Genomic DNA, 13474 nt, shown 5'->3' with positions numbered 1-13474 from the left:
TGGCGTCTTTCAAAATTATGGGGGTTTTCCCAGTAATCGGCCAAGCCCAGTAATCAAAACCATTGAGAAACATGTCTAATCCAGGGGATTGTTGCTGCGTTCTGTCTTTTTAATAAATCAACTAATGATACTTTAAAAGTAATCAGTTCAGGGGTCCAATAGATTAAAGGTCTCAAGGTAATTAAGTCGGCTACTCGTTTTAACCCTAAATCTAAAAAAAAGAGGAATCAAAGGTGTGCTGCGCGGGCACGCTATCAGGGCCCTGGCAAATTAATTCTCTCCCACTGTTATTTTATTGCAAGTGCTGGATCCCCATACTTTTGCTCCATATAGAGCTGCTCCTTGTGCCTTAGCTATATAAATTTTGGTTGCTGGAAATACTGCTTTGGTAATAGAACTTTGGTAAAAACGCAGTATAGAAGCAGCTCTATGTTGTAGGAGCGCAGAACTCTTCAAAATCAGATCCTCCCAGGATAGTTTACCGGATAGTCTGACACCCAACTAGTCTATAGAGTTAACCTTATTTAACGGGACTCCATTAATATTGATAGAGCAGCTTTTGCTAGAATCAGTATGGAGCACCATTAGTTTAGTTTTGCTTACAATAACCTCCAGTCCCTGTTCTCTGCAGAAAATATTAAATCTATCTACAAGAGTTTGTAGCCCCATTGGGGTTTTTTAAATAAGCAGCGAAGAGAAGAATGGGGATTTTTTGTGCATCCAGAGAGGGGCATCATTTTGACAAGAGGTCATGTACTTCACTACCTCGTTTATAAATAAGGTAAAAAGTAAAGGAGCTAGCACACAACCTTGGTGAACTCCCCTCTCAGTTGGAATTTGTTCTGTCAGTTTGCCTTGGTTCCCCCATCTCACCTGCGCATACGTATTTTCATGGAGTCTCTTTATCAAGTGTAATAATTCAGCTGGGACACCCAATTTTCCCAACACTTCCCACAGCTTGGCCCAGAGAACCAAGTCGAAAGCAGATCTCAAATCATTAAATACTACATACAAACGCAGTTTGGCGGGAACATTGATTCTTTTAGCTTGCTTATTTGGATTATGGCTGTCATGCAAAATTAGTAAAAGAATTAAATTGAAAATGGTGAAAAATAATAAGAGGAGGGAAGAAAAAAAAAGGGAGAAAATGGTCAGAGCAAAATTAGAAGGGGCAAAATTGAGGGAAGAAATTGAGATGAGGGAATTCTAAGATACAAATTGTAAAAGAAAAGGTTTGTGTGATGACAAGAGTCATCAGAGGAGGGATTGTTAGAGTGTAACTTTTAGAATTCATTTTAATATGAAAAGATTGCAATATGATGTGTAATGAAGCCGCCTAGAACATATGTTAACTTAGAAGAAAATGAATGTAAGCGTTTGAATTGTGCCCACGGGGAGTGGCCACCAATGTATACGATGACTAATGAAACTGACCAATAATGAATTAACAATGCACTAATGTATGACTTTGTATTAGCATTAAGGATTTTATATATTAGGTTTTGCTAAATTAATCACTAGGCCTTAGTTAGCAAGGGTCTAGGCCTAACTGCCTGGTCTCATATTAATTCTGTTTTTCTAACGTACAATGTGCTGCTTTCCTGAAGGGCACAAAGCTATACTTTTCCAGAAGCTAGAGATATGTGTGTAGCCGTAGTAAATTCTTTCTCATGGGACCCGACTTGCTCAAGGAGACATTCTTGCCGAATGCAACAGTGTAATTCGCAACAGGTGCATGGTCGCCTGGACTAGAAGACAATGGAACTACTGACTGGAGCGACAAGTGTAACTTTTCTTACCTGACATTCCACCCGTTGAAGACGTCAATCACAGGAGTCAATCAACTGCATGAGAACTGTCTTAGGTGAAAATTCTAGTAAGGTGTGTGACGGATTATTGGACAGAGATAACGATGCACCAAAAATTGCCCAATGTGAAATTAGAGACTTGCTCGACAACTTTGATATAACGGTGTGACCCAAGGAGAAATTGGCCATTTCTTCCGCGCCATTATCAAGCCATTCTTCGCCATTCTTCATCATTCCTTGCCATTCTGAGAGACTTTGTCTTTGGCTATCTTATACTTTAAACCATCCTCATCCTACCCCTTGCCTGTTATGCACTTCTCCTCCTTATGAGGGAAGAGTCTTTACTTGCTATGCCCTACTGAGACTTACCTGTTTTATCCTGGCTGATGGCGAATCGACTGATGTCCTGAGGGCGAAGACTGATCCTGCATGCTGACTCATTTGGATGGGTAACTATCTGATGATAAATTGTAATTGTCTGTTTGCTTTTTCTTTCTAGGTACCAACTGCTCTTTTGATAGAGGCCATAGTTAGATGCTTTCCAAATTCATGTTGCTAACTTGTTTTGCATGAAGCCCAACATGCTGATGCCAATTAGAGGATAGTTAAGGAGTACACTAATATCGGATGCAAATAGACAAATGACTGAATCCTTGCTTTGTTGAATAATGTACTAATGATACTCTGCTAAAGTTGACTCATGTTAACGTCGTGCTTTGTTCTAATGTTCATGACCTATGCTTTGATAAAGTCTTACTCGAGTTGCCAAGTTATAGTGGTATTGATGTGCTTATTGATATTGTGACTAATAAATATGATACTAGAGTGTAACTAATAGGGAATAAATATCTTAAATCTTACTGGTCTATGTGGTTATTCATGGCTGAAAGGTCATGGTGTGTTTGATTCTTATTAAATGTTATTGACTAATTTGATTGATTAGTTATTGTGAATATTGATGAGGTTATTGATCTATTGATTGAAATGCTAAACGGATATCTCTTTCTGGGAAGTTCCCAAAATTGGTCAAAATATTCATTGGCCTAATACAAGTCCCCTTGTAAGTTAAATTATCAAGGTTTGGACGCGTTATCATAGGTCAGTTAAAAAAAATGTCAAAACATAGTAGGCTGCAATCCAACCTACTTCATCTGTATTTGCAAGGTAGGCTGCAAATTGAAACCTACTCTGATCGGATGCCACAATGGGAATATTGATATTCTGGGGTCAATAGATAAACCATGCCTGTGATCGTATTTCAATAGAATACATTTTTAATGAAGGCTGCTTTTTTACAGGAAATGGTCCTCATTGTTTTTAAAAAAGCACTATTTAAAAAGATTTGTTTAAGATGTGCTAGGCTGTCTCTCAAACAAACTTGAACGAGTCCACAGGGACACCTTCCCTTTTGGGAATGAGTTACTACCCAGTGTCAGAATTCTGTACCTTTTCGAAGTTTTGCAACCAGATATTGGTTGCAAAACCTCGAAATATTGCATTAAGATTTACTGTTTGGTATGGATGCCTAAACATGCTCCTCCCACATAGTGATTTATAATGCATTTCTAAATCCATTTAGCAATTTGGTCACCTATTAAAGAATCACTACATGTGTTTATTACACATATATAAGAAATTTGGCCGTCAGAATCCTTGTGATTTAGCAAATTGCAGGGTTTGTGATTGCTAAATGCCTTTGCACATCTGGCTCTCTACGTGTTCACCATCAAATAACATCCATTGCAATATCAGTATCCTGACATATTTGAAGTTTTCACCCTTATGTACCATAGTCACAACACTCTGAGTATGAGCTGTTTGCTATGTAACATCTGTTACAGCCTTATTTCATAACAAAACAGAGTTATTTTGGAGACGCAGATGCATCTCTTGAAACAATACTTTAATACCATTGTGTCGCCTATGGAATGCTATTACTCAAAGTCAGCTTGCTTTTTCAGCATTTTCGAGGCCGCATTCTGGCTTATATGTGTGATATAATTATCCTTTGCATCAAGAGCCATACCTTCTTCTAGGGTTCTGGGTTTTCCTGACCTATACTGTGGATGTTGTTGTCAACTAACCAGACCTAATTTGGGTCTTTCAGCTGCTGAAATCCAACAAAATGCACAAATAACTTCACATTTTCCCAAATTCAAACAGCTGAATAGAGAATCAACAGGCATTTCACTCACGGGTTGACTGGATTCTACAGATGAACCTACACCATCGCCCCCATCATTACCTGTTCAGCTACGTGATTAACTTCTGTCAACCATTGCAGTCCTTCCTTTAGCATCTGCATTCCTGTAACTGATAATTCTCCATGAACTGAGTATCGGGTACTCAAGGAAAACACCACATAACACCGTAAAAGTGCCGTCTTAGGAGGCATGTGTATCCTCATCAGCTTTACTAGTCTTGCTAGATTTCTCACGCAAGTATTTCACGTGCTATATAAAGAGGTAATGATCAACAGTGCTTGTCCTATTCCCATTCATAATTGCGGGGCTTAATAAATGCAGCTTAGCAGATGTACCACCCGGCCTTATTTGAATATCAGTGTGATAAGTACTCCACTGATTTCAACATGAGTGGAGCCAACTCGGCAGGCATGCAGGAGGGGTAATGTTGTCGGTGTCGCCTGTTGATATTGAAACTGGCATTCAGTGTCACTTGTGTTGCCCGACTGTACAGAACAGCGGTTATTGCCATCCACATGGGAGCCTTTTTTGTCTTCCCATCCTTGTGTACATAGCATTTAAAACGTGAAGGGTGCTGCAGGTTCCACACAAGTGAACCTTTTCTATGTGCAAGAGTTCTTCACTGCGTGGACCATAGACAGACAGGGCCATCATTAAAAACATTTCCCCATAGACACAGAATGGGCAAACCTGCTTGCTACATCTGGCCCACAGTGTGTTAGAGGTGCCGAGAAGTCAGGCAGTTCAGATGTACAGTAATTGGCAAGTTAGCAGGCTCAGAAAGTACTCACTGCTATAGCGCTAAAACCATAGTTCAATAAAAACTTGATGTTATAATATTGCCAAGAAAAGAGATTGCTTTATAATGTACCATTCATGCTGAGAATTATTTTCCGAGCGAGGATTTAAAGCAAACACTATGAGTCCGAGCTTCATGCCTTTATCACTGCATTTTCGCATTTGCAACTTGGTATTGCTTTCTAGTATTTTGACTTTGACTGGTTTAGTAGCCAGCTACGCCATTCCACATAAATAACTTTCATGCAGTAATTTACTCAGATTTCATTTTTCTTACAGTGACTACAAGTGAGGAAGTTCATATATCATTGGTGAAACATTACAGAGTAGGTCTTGATGAGAAATATGAAATAACCCGAACATGGTTTCTGAAGGATTTAGAGGTGATCGATGGAAAAGAAGCTGACACTGTAAGTTTTTAAACAATAACTTTTATACTAATGCTATGGGAGTAAACGTATCGGTAACAATAAACTGCATGCTGTAATGAGAAATGAATGGCAATGTTATGTGCCATTGTTACCTTCTCAAACCATTTTCTTGGGTTTTTCACAGTCTGGTTATGCTTTAAATATTAAATTATCCCTATTCTCAAATGTCTTCCCTTCACTTACCCGGTAAGTCACTTGTGCCTCTCCAACAGAGTGAAGAGGTAGATATGTCAAAAAAGGTAGTACTAGTCAGTGATGCTCTAAGAACAGAAAGAACAGGTTAAGTGTGTGTACACCAGCTATTATTTCTGCATTGGTCAAACATGAGTCCCCACAGCATATAGTTGCCACCCCCAAAATAATTGTCCAAGATGTGTGAATTCGTGGGGTTTTCACTCAAACACATTAGTCCCATAATATGTGACCTGGCCTATCATGATATTTACATCTTTTTACCAGAAGAACTCACTCAAATTATGCTGTTATCATATGTCACAGTTAATACTTAAAAAGGTGGCAACGTGTTCATCAACAGCATAATACGCTGATGCACTGGGAACTGTACTGATTACCTGTCAGCATATATCGTTTTCATCTGCGTATGAGGGGGTTAAAGTGGATAGTGCCAAAATAGAAGGATTGAGAAGCAAATCACTATTGAACAATTTCTTTGGGAGGTATGTAGAATTTGTGCAGGATCAATACTTATTAGTAGTCTCCACTGGTGCTACCGTGACATCTGGATAAGTTGACAGGATGGGAACAGTGATAATCCTCTTTTGTATTCCTGCTTTGGTGACGTTGGAACAGAAGGCAGGGCACAGTTTACTTGTACCAGTAATGTTTGGTAGCTAATAGAGAATTACTATAGTCCTTCATGCACCTTATTCTGAAGTAGTAAGGCCAAGCGGAATGGGCTGGTCTAGAGCACTATTTCTATTGTGCAGCTATGGGGTTTCTGTTGCAGTATCCTTTAATTTCATTGCCTCAATAGAGAGACACACAAGGGAACTGTAGCAATTTAATTTGACTGTGATGGGATGCTCAAAGGAAATTTCCCCTCAGGTGTTGCGGATCGTCATGGATCTTTTCCCATTGCCAAGTATAGGTTTTTGGGGATTACACGTTTGTCAAGACCTGCAAAGTACTGATGCATAAAATGTTATTCAAATGAAAATCAGGGGCTGAATGGTCCAGTTATCATATTGACAAGAGCTGGCTCCCTACAAAGGTAATAAACACACCCTGATTAGATCTCAACATAACTTTAGTGAAACTCTTCTCAAAGCCTGATAGTCATAGCACAGGCAGCAAGCAATCACCAGAGAATTGTACGTGAAGCACAAGAATTACCAACAATTGTAAAGTCAAGAAAACAGCATAAAAACATTTCAACTTGGAGAAACAGAGAAACAATCAGTTAGAAAAAAGACACCAGAATGATTCAAAACTAATAAGGGGAAGCAGACATATAACTTTTAAAGTTTTTGAGGCAAAGCCTAGCCAGAAGAATTAAGGTGTAGTGTAAAGTCTCAGTTCCAGGTTGACCGTTACATAAGGACGATTTCAGGCCAATCATGCTGTATCGGAGGTAAGATAGTCGAAAGCAGAGTACTCTGGAATTAGATTTTACCTTCTGATTTAGTCTACTTTTTGAATTCCTCAGGTGGGACAAGATCCAAAGCTAAAGATGGAGAGATTCCCACTACATCAGATATGTTGCGCTCCCATGAACAAAGGTGGATTTCATAGCCACCAATGTTGCTTCACTGCTGGGACATATTTGCTGCATCACATGGTTCCAAGTTTTTACCTTTGGACTTAGTCCCTTTTTTGTTTCTCTAAATTCACCAGTGGCACAATGCTAGAAGCTGTAGCAGGGCAGAGCTCCACAAGGCCACACACTTTTACTGGGTGATCCCTCTGAAACAGTTTTCAGTGTGGCAAAAAGCTCTCAGCAAGAACAGCCTGTTTTTTTTGTCTACATTGTGAGTACCTTCCCTGGAGCTCCTCTGAGATCAAAAAATGATGAAGTGCTACTTTTTTTCAGCATCTGGAAGGTCCTTAACCCGTTAAATGCGGCCGACGCCCACACACCCTCCCTGGTGCGGGTCACGACCAGTGGCCGACACCAGGAAGGGCATTAATAAATCCTCGGGTGCGTCGCACCCGAGGATTTTTTTTTTATTTTTTTTCCCCCCCCGGGAGACACGGAAGCTACCGTGTCTCCCCCCGCCCCCCACCCGCCCCTTTGTGACGTCAGCGCGCTGCGAGGCGCGCTGACGTTGCAAAGGTGTTTTCCCCATGAAAGCAGGAAGCAGCCTTGCGGCCGCTTCCTGCTTTCATGGGGAAAACGGCCTTTTTCACGTTCGGGAAGGCCTCGTAAGAAAGGGGAGAGTCTCCCCTTTCTTACGAGGCCTTCCTGAAAGTGTTTCCTGGCCCCCGATCGCAGCTGTGCTGCGATCGGGGGCCAGGAAACACTTTCAGGTTTCCTGGCTCCCCCGATCGCAGCACAGCTGCGATCGGGGGGGTCAGGAAACATTTTGAAAAGGCCTCGTAAGAAAGGGGAGACTCTCCCCTTTCTTACGAGGCCTTCTGAAACTGTTTCTGGCCCCCGATCGCAGCTGTGCTGCGATCGGGGGCCAGAAACAGTTTCAGAAGGCCTCGTAAGAAAGGGGAGAGTCTCCCCTTTCTTATGAGGCCTTCTGAAACGGTTTCCTGGCCCCCGATCGCAGCACAGCTGCGATCGGGGGCCAGGAAACCCCACTAGACACCAGGGATTTCACTTTTGGGGGGCAGCCCCCCCCCCGGAAAACGGGCCGCCCCCCCCCGGATAATTTTCCTAAAAAAATAAAAAGGTAGGTGCCCCCTGGGGAGGGGGGGCGGCGCGATCGCGCCCCCCCCCCCCAGGGGATTTTTTTTTAAAAAATAAAAAATAAAAAATAAAAAATAAAATGAAATGACAGGGGGTCGCCCGTGGGCAGGGTGACCCCCTGTGGGGGCAATTTTTTTTTTAGATGTTGTAGGGTTTCCCTGGGGGCCATTTTGGCCCCCAAGGAAACCATACAACAACTAAAAAAAAATATATGTATATATCTATATATATATATCTATGTAGATACTGTAGATATATCTAGGTACATGGATATATCTATAGATATATCTATGTAGATATATATTTATATATATATATATAGGTAGATCTGTATCAAAGAGATTTATAAAGCGCGCTACTCACCTGTGAGGGTCTCAAGGCGCTGGGGGGGGACGGGGGGGAGGGAATGGGGCTAGGAGGTTCACTGTTCAAAAAGCCAGGTTTTGAGGCCCTTCCTGAAAAGAAGTAGGTTTTGGGTCTTGCGAATGTGGGTTGTGAGTGCGTTCCATGTTTTGGGTGCAATGTAGGAGAAGGATCTGCCCCGGTGGTGGTGTGTTTGATGCGGGGGTCAGAGGCGAGAGAGAGGTCAGCTGAACGGACGTTTCGTGTGGGGGTGTGGAAGGTGACTCTCGTTGAGGTAGGCAGGGCCTGTGTTGTGGAGTGATTTGTGTGTGAGGATGAGGATCTTGAAGGTGATCCTTTTGTCAATGGGGAGCCAGTGGAGGGATTTGAGGTGTGGAGAGATGTGTTCGTGTCGGTGGAGGTCGAGGATGAGTCGTGCTGCTGAGTTCTGGATGCGTGTAGTTTGCACTTGAGTTTTAGAGTGGTGCCGGCGTAGAGGGCGTTTCTGTAATCAAGCCTGCTGCTGATGAGTGCGTGAGTGACAGTTTTTCTGGTCTCTGTGGGGATCCATTTGAATGTTTTTCAGTATACGGAGTTTGTTGAAGCATGAGGAGGTAAGAGCGTTGATTTGTTGGGTCATAGAGAGGGAGGAGTCTAGGATGATGCTGAGGTTGCGTGCGTAGTTGGCGGGGGTGGGTGCAGGGCCTAGCGTGGTGGGCCACCATGGGGGGTCCCAGGTTTTTTTGGTGAGGGCCAAAGAGGATTATTTCGGTTTTGCTTGAGTTGAGTTTCAGGTGGTTGGCTGTCATATATACATCACTTTTGTTAATATGTGTGTGGTTTCCCTGGGGGGAAAAGGGTCCGACTTGTCTAGTGGCAGTTTTAGTGCCATAAAGAAGCGCAGAAGGTTTATATGCCTACTGCAAAGAGCACATCTGTATTTTATGTAAATAGCTGAGTACATTAGTAAAGTCTATGGAGAGATGAAGGGCACTTTTGCTGGGTGGTAATGAGGGAATCCGAGGAGGAGGGAGTGGGAGCACCAATAATGATTGTTGGACTGGGCGCAGGAGGTGCTAAAGACTGTGACGAATGGTATGTGACAAGGTGTTTTTTGAGTGTCTTGAAAGTACGTGCTGATTGAGGGAAGAAGCGCAGGTAAGGTGGCCTCTACTGTTGCACGTATCTCACACACACCATCGATTTTGTGACTGTCTACGTAGGCTAGTGTTTTAGAGCAACAGTTTAGCCAATAGCAGAGATGGCATCTTGATGGATGACTGCTGCCTGCACTCGGGTTATAGAGGACCGCTCTGACATAGGATCAGAGACTGAGACATCAGATACTGAGGCAGCATCTGAGGGATAGGACAATGGCGCAGACTCTGGGAGTGATTTTTCAGTCAGAGGAGTCCCATTCGAAAACTCCTCTTCCAGTACATTATGAGGGAGGTGATGAGGACAGTCCTGCTGTCCCTTCGCAAGCTGTTCGTGCAACTGGGTAATAGTGGGTTAGGCCAACCCAGAGAGCAGGTGAATGCGGCGGCAAGCAGAGAGAGAGTGCTCTCTTGGGAGCTCACCAATTTAGTTCAGCCCCAAATTCCACCACCCAAATCATATTGTGGAGACATCAAAATTGTCTATGGCAAAACAAACTGGTTTTGTAAGGCAGGCACCTGTGTTTTTGGTCCTGGATTCGGCGGCCATATAGAGAAACACACTAAACCCAAACATTTCTGGAAACTAGACATTCGGGGGAGTCCACAGAGGTGTGACTTGTGTGGATTCCCCAAAGTTTTCTTACCCAGAATACCCTGCAAAGCTGAAATGTTGAGAAAAAACTCTATTTTTCTCGCATTTCTGTCACACAAACTACAGGAATATGCTGGGATCCACAACATTCCTACCACCCAGTGACTCCTCACCTGTCCTGATAAAAACACTACCCCACTTGAGTGCCTACACCTAGTGCCTGTGTCAGGAATGGATCACCCCAGGGTCAACAGCTGCCTCACGTAAGGACCAACATTGACCGTTGTGTGATCTATTCCTATCGCAGGCACCAGGCCTAACCACACAAGTGAGGTATCATATTTATCGGGAGACTTGGGGGAACGCTGGGTGGAAGGAAATTTGTGGCTCCCCTCAGATTCCAGAACTTTCTGTCACCGAAATGTGTGGAAAACGTGGTATTTTAGCCACATTTTGAGGTTTGCAAAGGATTCTGGGTAACAGAACCTGGTCCGAGCCCCACAAGTCACCTCATCTTGGATTCCCCTGGGTTTCTAGTTTACAAAAATGTGCTGGTTTGCTAGGTTTCCCCAGGTGCCGGCTGAGCTAGAGGCCAAAATCCACAGGTAGGCACTGTTTTCTTTGAAAAAATGTGATGTGTCCACGTTCTGTTTTGGGGCATTTCCTGTCGCGGGCGCTAGGCCTACCCACACAAGTGAGGTATCATTTTTATCGGGAGACTTAGGGGAACGCCGGGTGGAAGGAAATTTGTGGCTCCTCTCAGATTCCAGAACTTTCTGTCACCGAAATGTGAGGAAAACTTGTTTTTTTAGCCACTTTTTGAGATTTGCAAAGGATTGTGGGTAACAGAACCTGGTCCGAGCCCCGCGAGTCACCCCTCCTTGTATTGCCCTAGGTCTCTAGTTTTCAGAAATGCACAGGTTTGGTAGGTTTCCCTAGGTGCCGGCTGAGCTAGAGGCCAAAATCTACAGGTAGGCACTTCTCAAAAAACACCTCTGTTTTCTTCCAAAAATTTTGATGTGTCCACGTTGCGCTTTGGGGCGTTTCCTGTCGCGGGCGCTAGGCCTACCCACACAAGTGAGGTATCATTTTTATCGGGAGACTTGGGGGAACGCCGGGTGGAAGGAAATTTGTGGCTCCTCTCAGATTCCAGAACTTTCTGTCACCGAAATCTGAGGAAAACTTGTTTTTTTAGCCACTTTTTGAGGTTTGCAAAGGATTCTGGGTAACAGAACCTGGTCCGAGCCCCGCGAGTCACCCCTCCTTGTATTGCCCTAGGTCTCTAGTTTTCAGAAATGCACAGGTTTGGTAGGTTTCCCTAGGTGCCCGCTGAGCTAGAGGCCAAAATCTACAGGTAGGCACTTCTCAAAAAACACCTCTGTTTTCTTCCAAAAATTTTGATGTGTCCACGTTGCGCTTTGGGGCGTTTCCTGTCGCGGGCGCTAGGCCTACCCACACAAGTGAGGTATCATTTTTATCGGGAGACTTGGGGGAACGCCGGGTGGAAGGAAATTTGTGGCTCCTCTCAGATTCCAGAACTTTCTGTCACCGAAATCTGAGGAAAACTTGTTTTTTTAGCCACTTTTTGAGGTTTGCAAAGGATTCTGGGTAACAGAACCTGGTCCGAGCCCCGCGAGTCACCCCTCCTTGTATTGCCCTAGGTCTCTAGTTTTCAGAAATGCACAGGTTTGGTAGGTTTCCCTAGGTGCCGGCTGAGCTAGAGGCCAAAATCTACAGGTAGGCACTTCTCAAAAAACACCTCTGTTTTCTTCCAAAAAATTTTATGTGTCCACGTTGCGCTTTGGGGCGTTTCCTGTCGCGGGCGCTAGGCCTACCCACACAAGTGAGGTATCATTTTTATCGGGAGACTTGGGGGAACGCCGGGTGGAAGGAAATTTGTGGCTCCTCTCAGATTCCAGAACTTTCTGTCACCGAAATCTGAGGAAAACTTGTTTTTTTAGCCACTTTTTGAGGTTTGCAAAGGATTCTGGGTAACAGAACCTGGTCCGAGCCCCGCGAGTCACCCCTCCTTGTATTGCCCTAGGTCTCTAGTTTTCAGAAATGCACAGGTTTGGTAGGTTTCCCTAGGTGCCGGCTGAGCTAGAGGCCAAAATCTACAGGTAGGCACTTCTCAAAAAACACCTCTGTTTTCTTCCAAAAATTTTGATGTGTCCACGTTGCGCTTTGGGGCGTTTCCTGTCGCGGGCGCTAGGCCTACCCACACAAGTGAGGTATCATTTTTATCGGGAGACTTGGGGGAACGCCGGGTGGAAGGAAATTTGTGGCTCCTCTCAGATTCCAGAACTTTCTGTCACCGAAATCTGAGGAAAACTTGTTTTTTTAGCCACTTTTTGAGGTTTGCAAAGGATTCTGGGTAACAGAACCTGGTCCGAGCCCCGCAAGTCACCCCTCCTTGGATTGCCCTAGGTCTCTAGTTTTCAGAAATGCACAGGTTTGGTAGGTTTCCCTAGGTGCCGGCTGAGCTAGAGGCCAAAATCTACAGGTAGGCACTTCTCAAAAAACACCTCTGTTTTCTTCCAAAAATGTTGATGTGTCCACGTTGCGCTTTGGGGCGTTTCCTGTCGCGGGCGCTAGGCCTACCCACACAAGTGAGGTATCATTTTTATCGGGAGACTTGGGGGAACGCCGGGTGGAAGGAAATTTGTGGCTCCTCTCAGATTCCAGAACTTTCTGTCACCGAAATCTGAGGAAAACTTGTTTTTTTAGCCACTTTTTGAGGTTTGCAAAGGATTCTGGGTAACAGAACCTGGTCCGAGCCCCGCGAGTCACCCCTCCTTGTATTGCCCTAGGTCTCTAGTTTTCAGAAATGCACAGGTTTGGTAGGTTTCCCTAGGTGCCGGCTGAGCTAGAGGCCAAAATCTACAGGTAGGCACTTCTCAAAAAACACCTCTGTTTTCTTCCAAAAATTTTGATGTGTCCACGTTGCGCTTTGGGGCGTTTCCTGTCGCGGGCGCTAGGCCTACCCACACAAGTGAGGTATCATTTTTATCGGGAGACTTGGGGGAACGCCGGGTGGAAGGAAATTTGTGGCTCCTCTCAGATTCCAGAACTTTCTGTCACCGAAATCTGAGGAAAACTTGTTTTTTTAGCCACTTTTTGAGGTTTGCAAAGGATTCTGGGTAACAGAACCTGGTCCGAGCCCCGCAAGTCACCCCTCCTTGGATTGCCCTAGGTCTCTAGTTTTCAGAAATGCACAGGTTTGGTAGGTTTCCCTAGGTGCCGGCTGAGCTAGAGGCCAAAATC

At 44.1% G+C, this 13474-nt stretch overlaps 1 protein-coding gene across 1 annotated transcript in view; it reads left to right on the top strand.

The window, feature by feature from the left end:
* EXOC1L (exocyst complex component 1 like) overlaps positions 1–13474 on the top strand; it is a 334408-nt gene that overhangs the window by 123779 nt on the left and 197155 nt on the right. The window contains exon 2 of the mRNA XM_069234540.1: positions 5090–5220. Within this exon, the coding sequence (XP_069090641.1) occupies positions 5090–5220 (131 nt within the window). The remainder of the gene's footprint in view (positions 1–5089; positions 5221–13474) is intronic.

This window comes from Pleurodeles waltl, chromosome 1_2 (assembly GCF_031143425.1).
Source record: "Pleurodeles waltl isolate 20211129_DDA chromosome 1_2, aPleWal1.hap1.20221129, whole genome shotgun sequence".
NCBI classification, from domain to species: domain Eukaryota; kingdom Metazoa; phylum Chordata; class Amphibia; order Caudata; family Salamandridae; genus Pleurodeles; species Pleurodeles waltl.
Note: the sequence above shows the minus strand (reverse complement) of the source record. Positions and strands in the feature narration are given on the sequence as shown.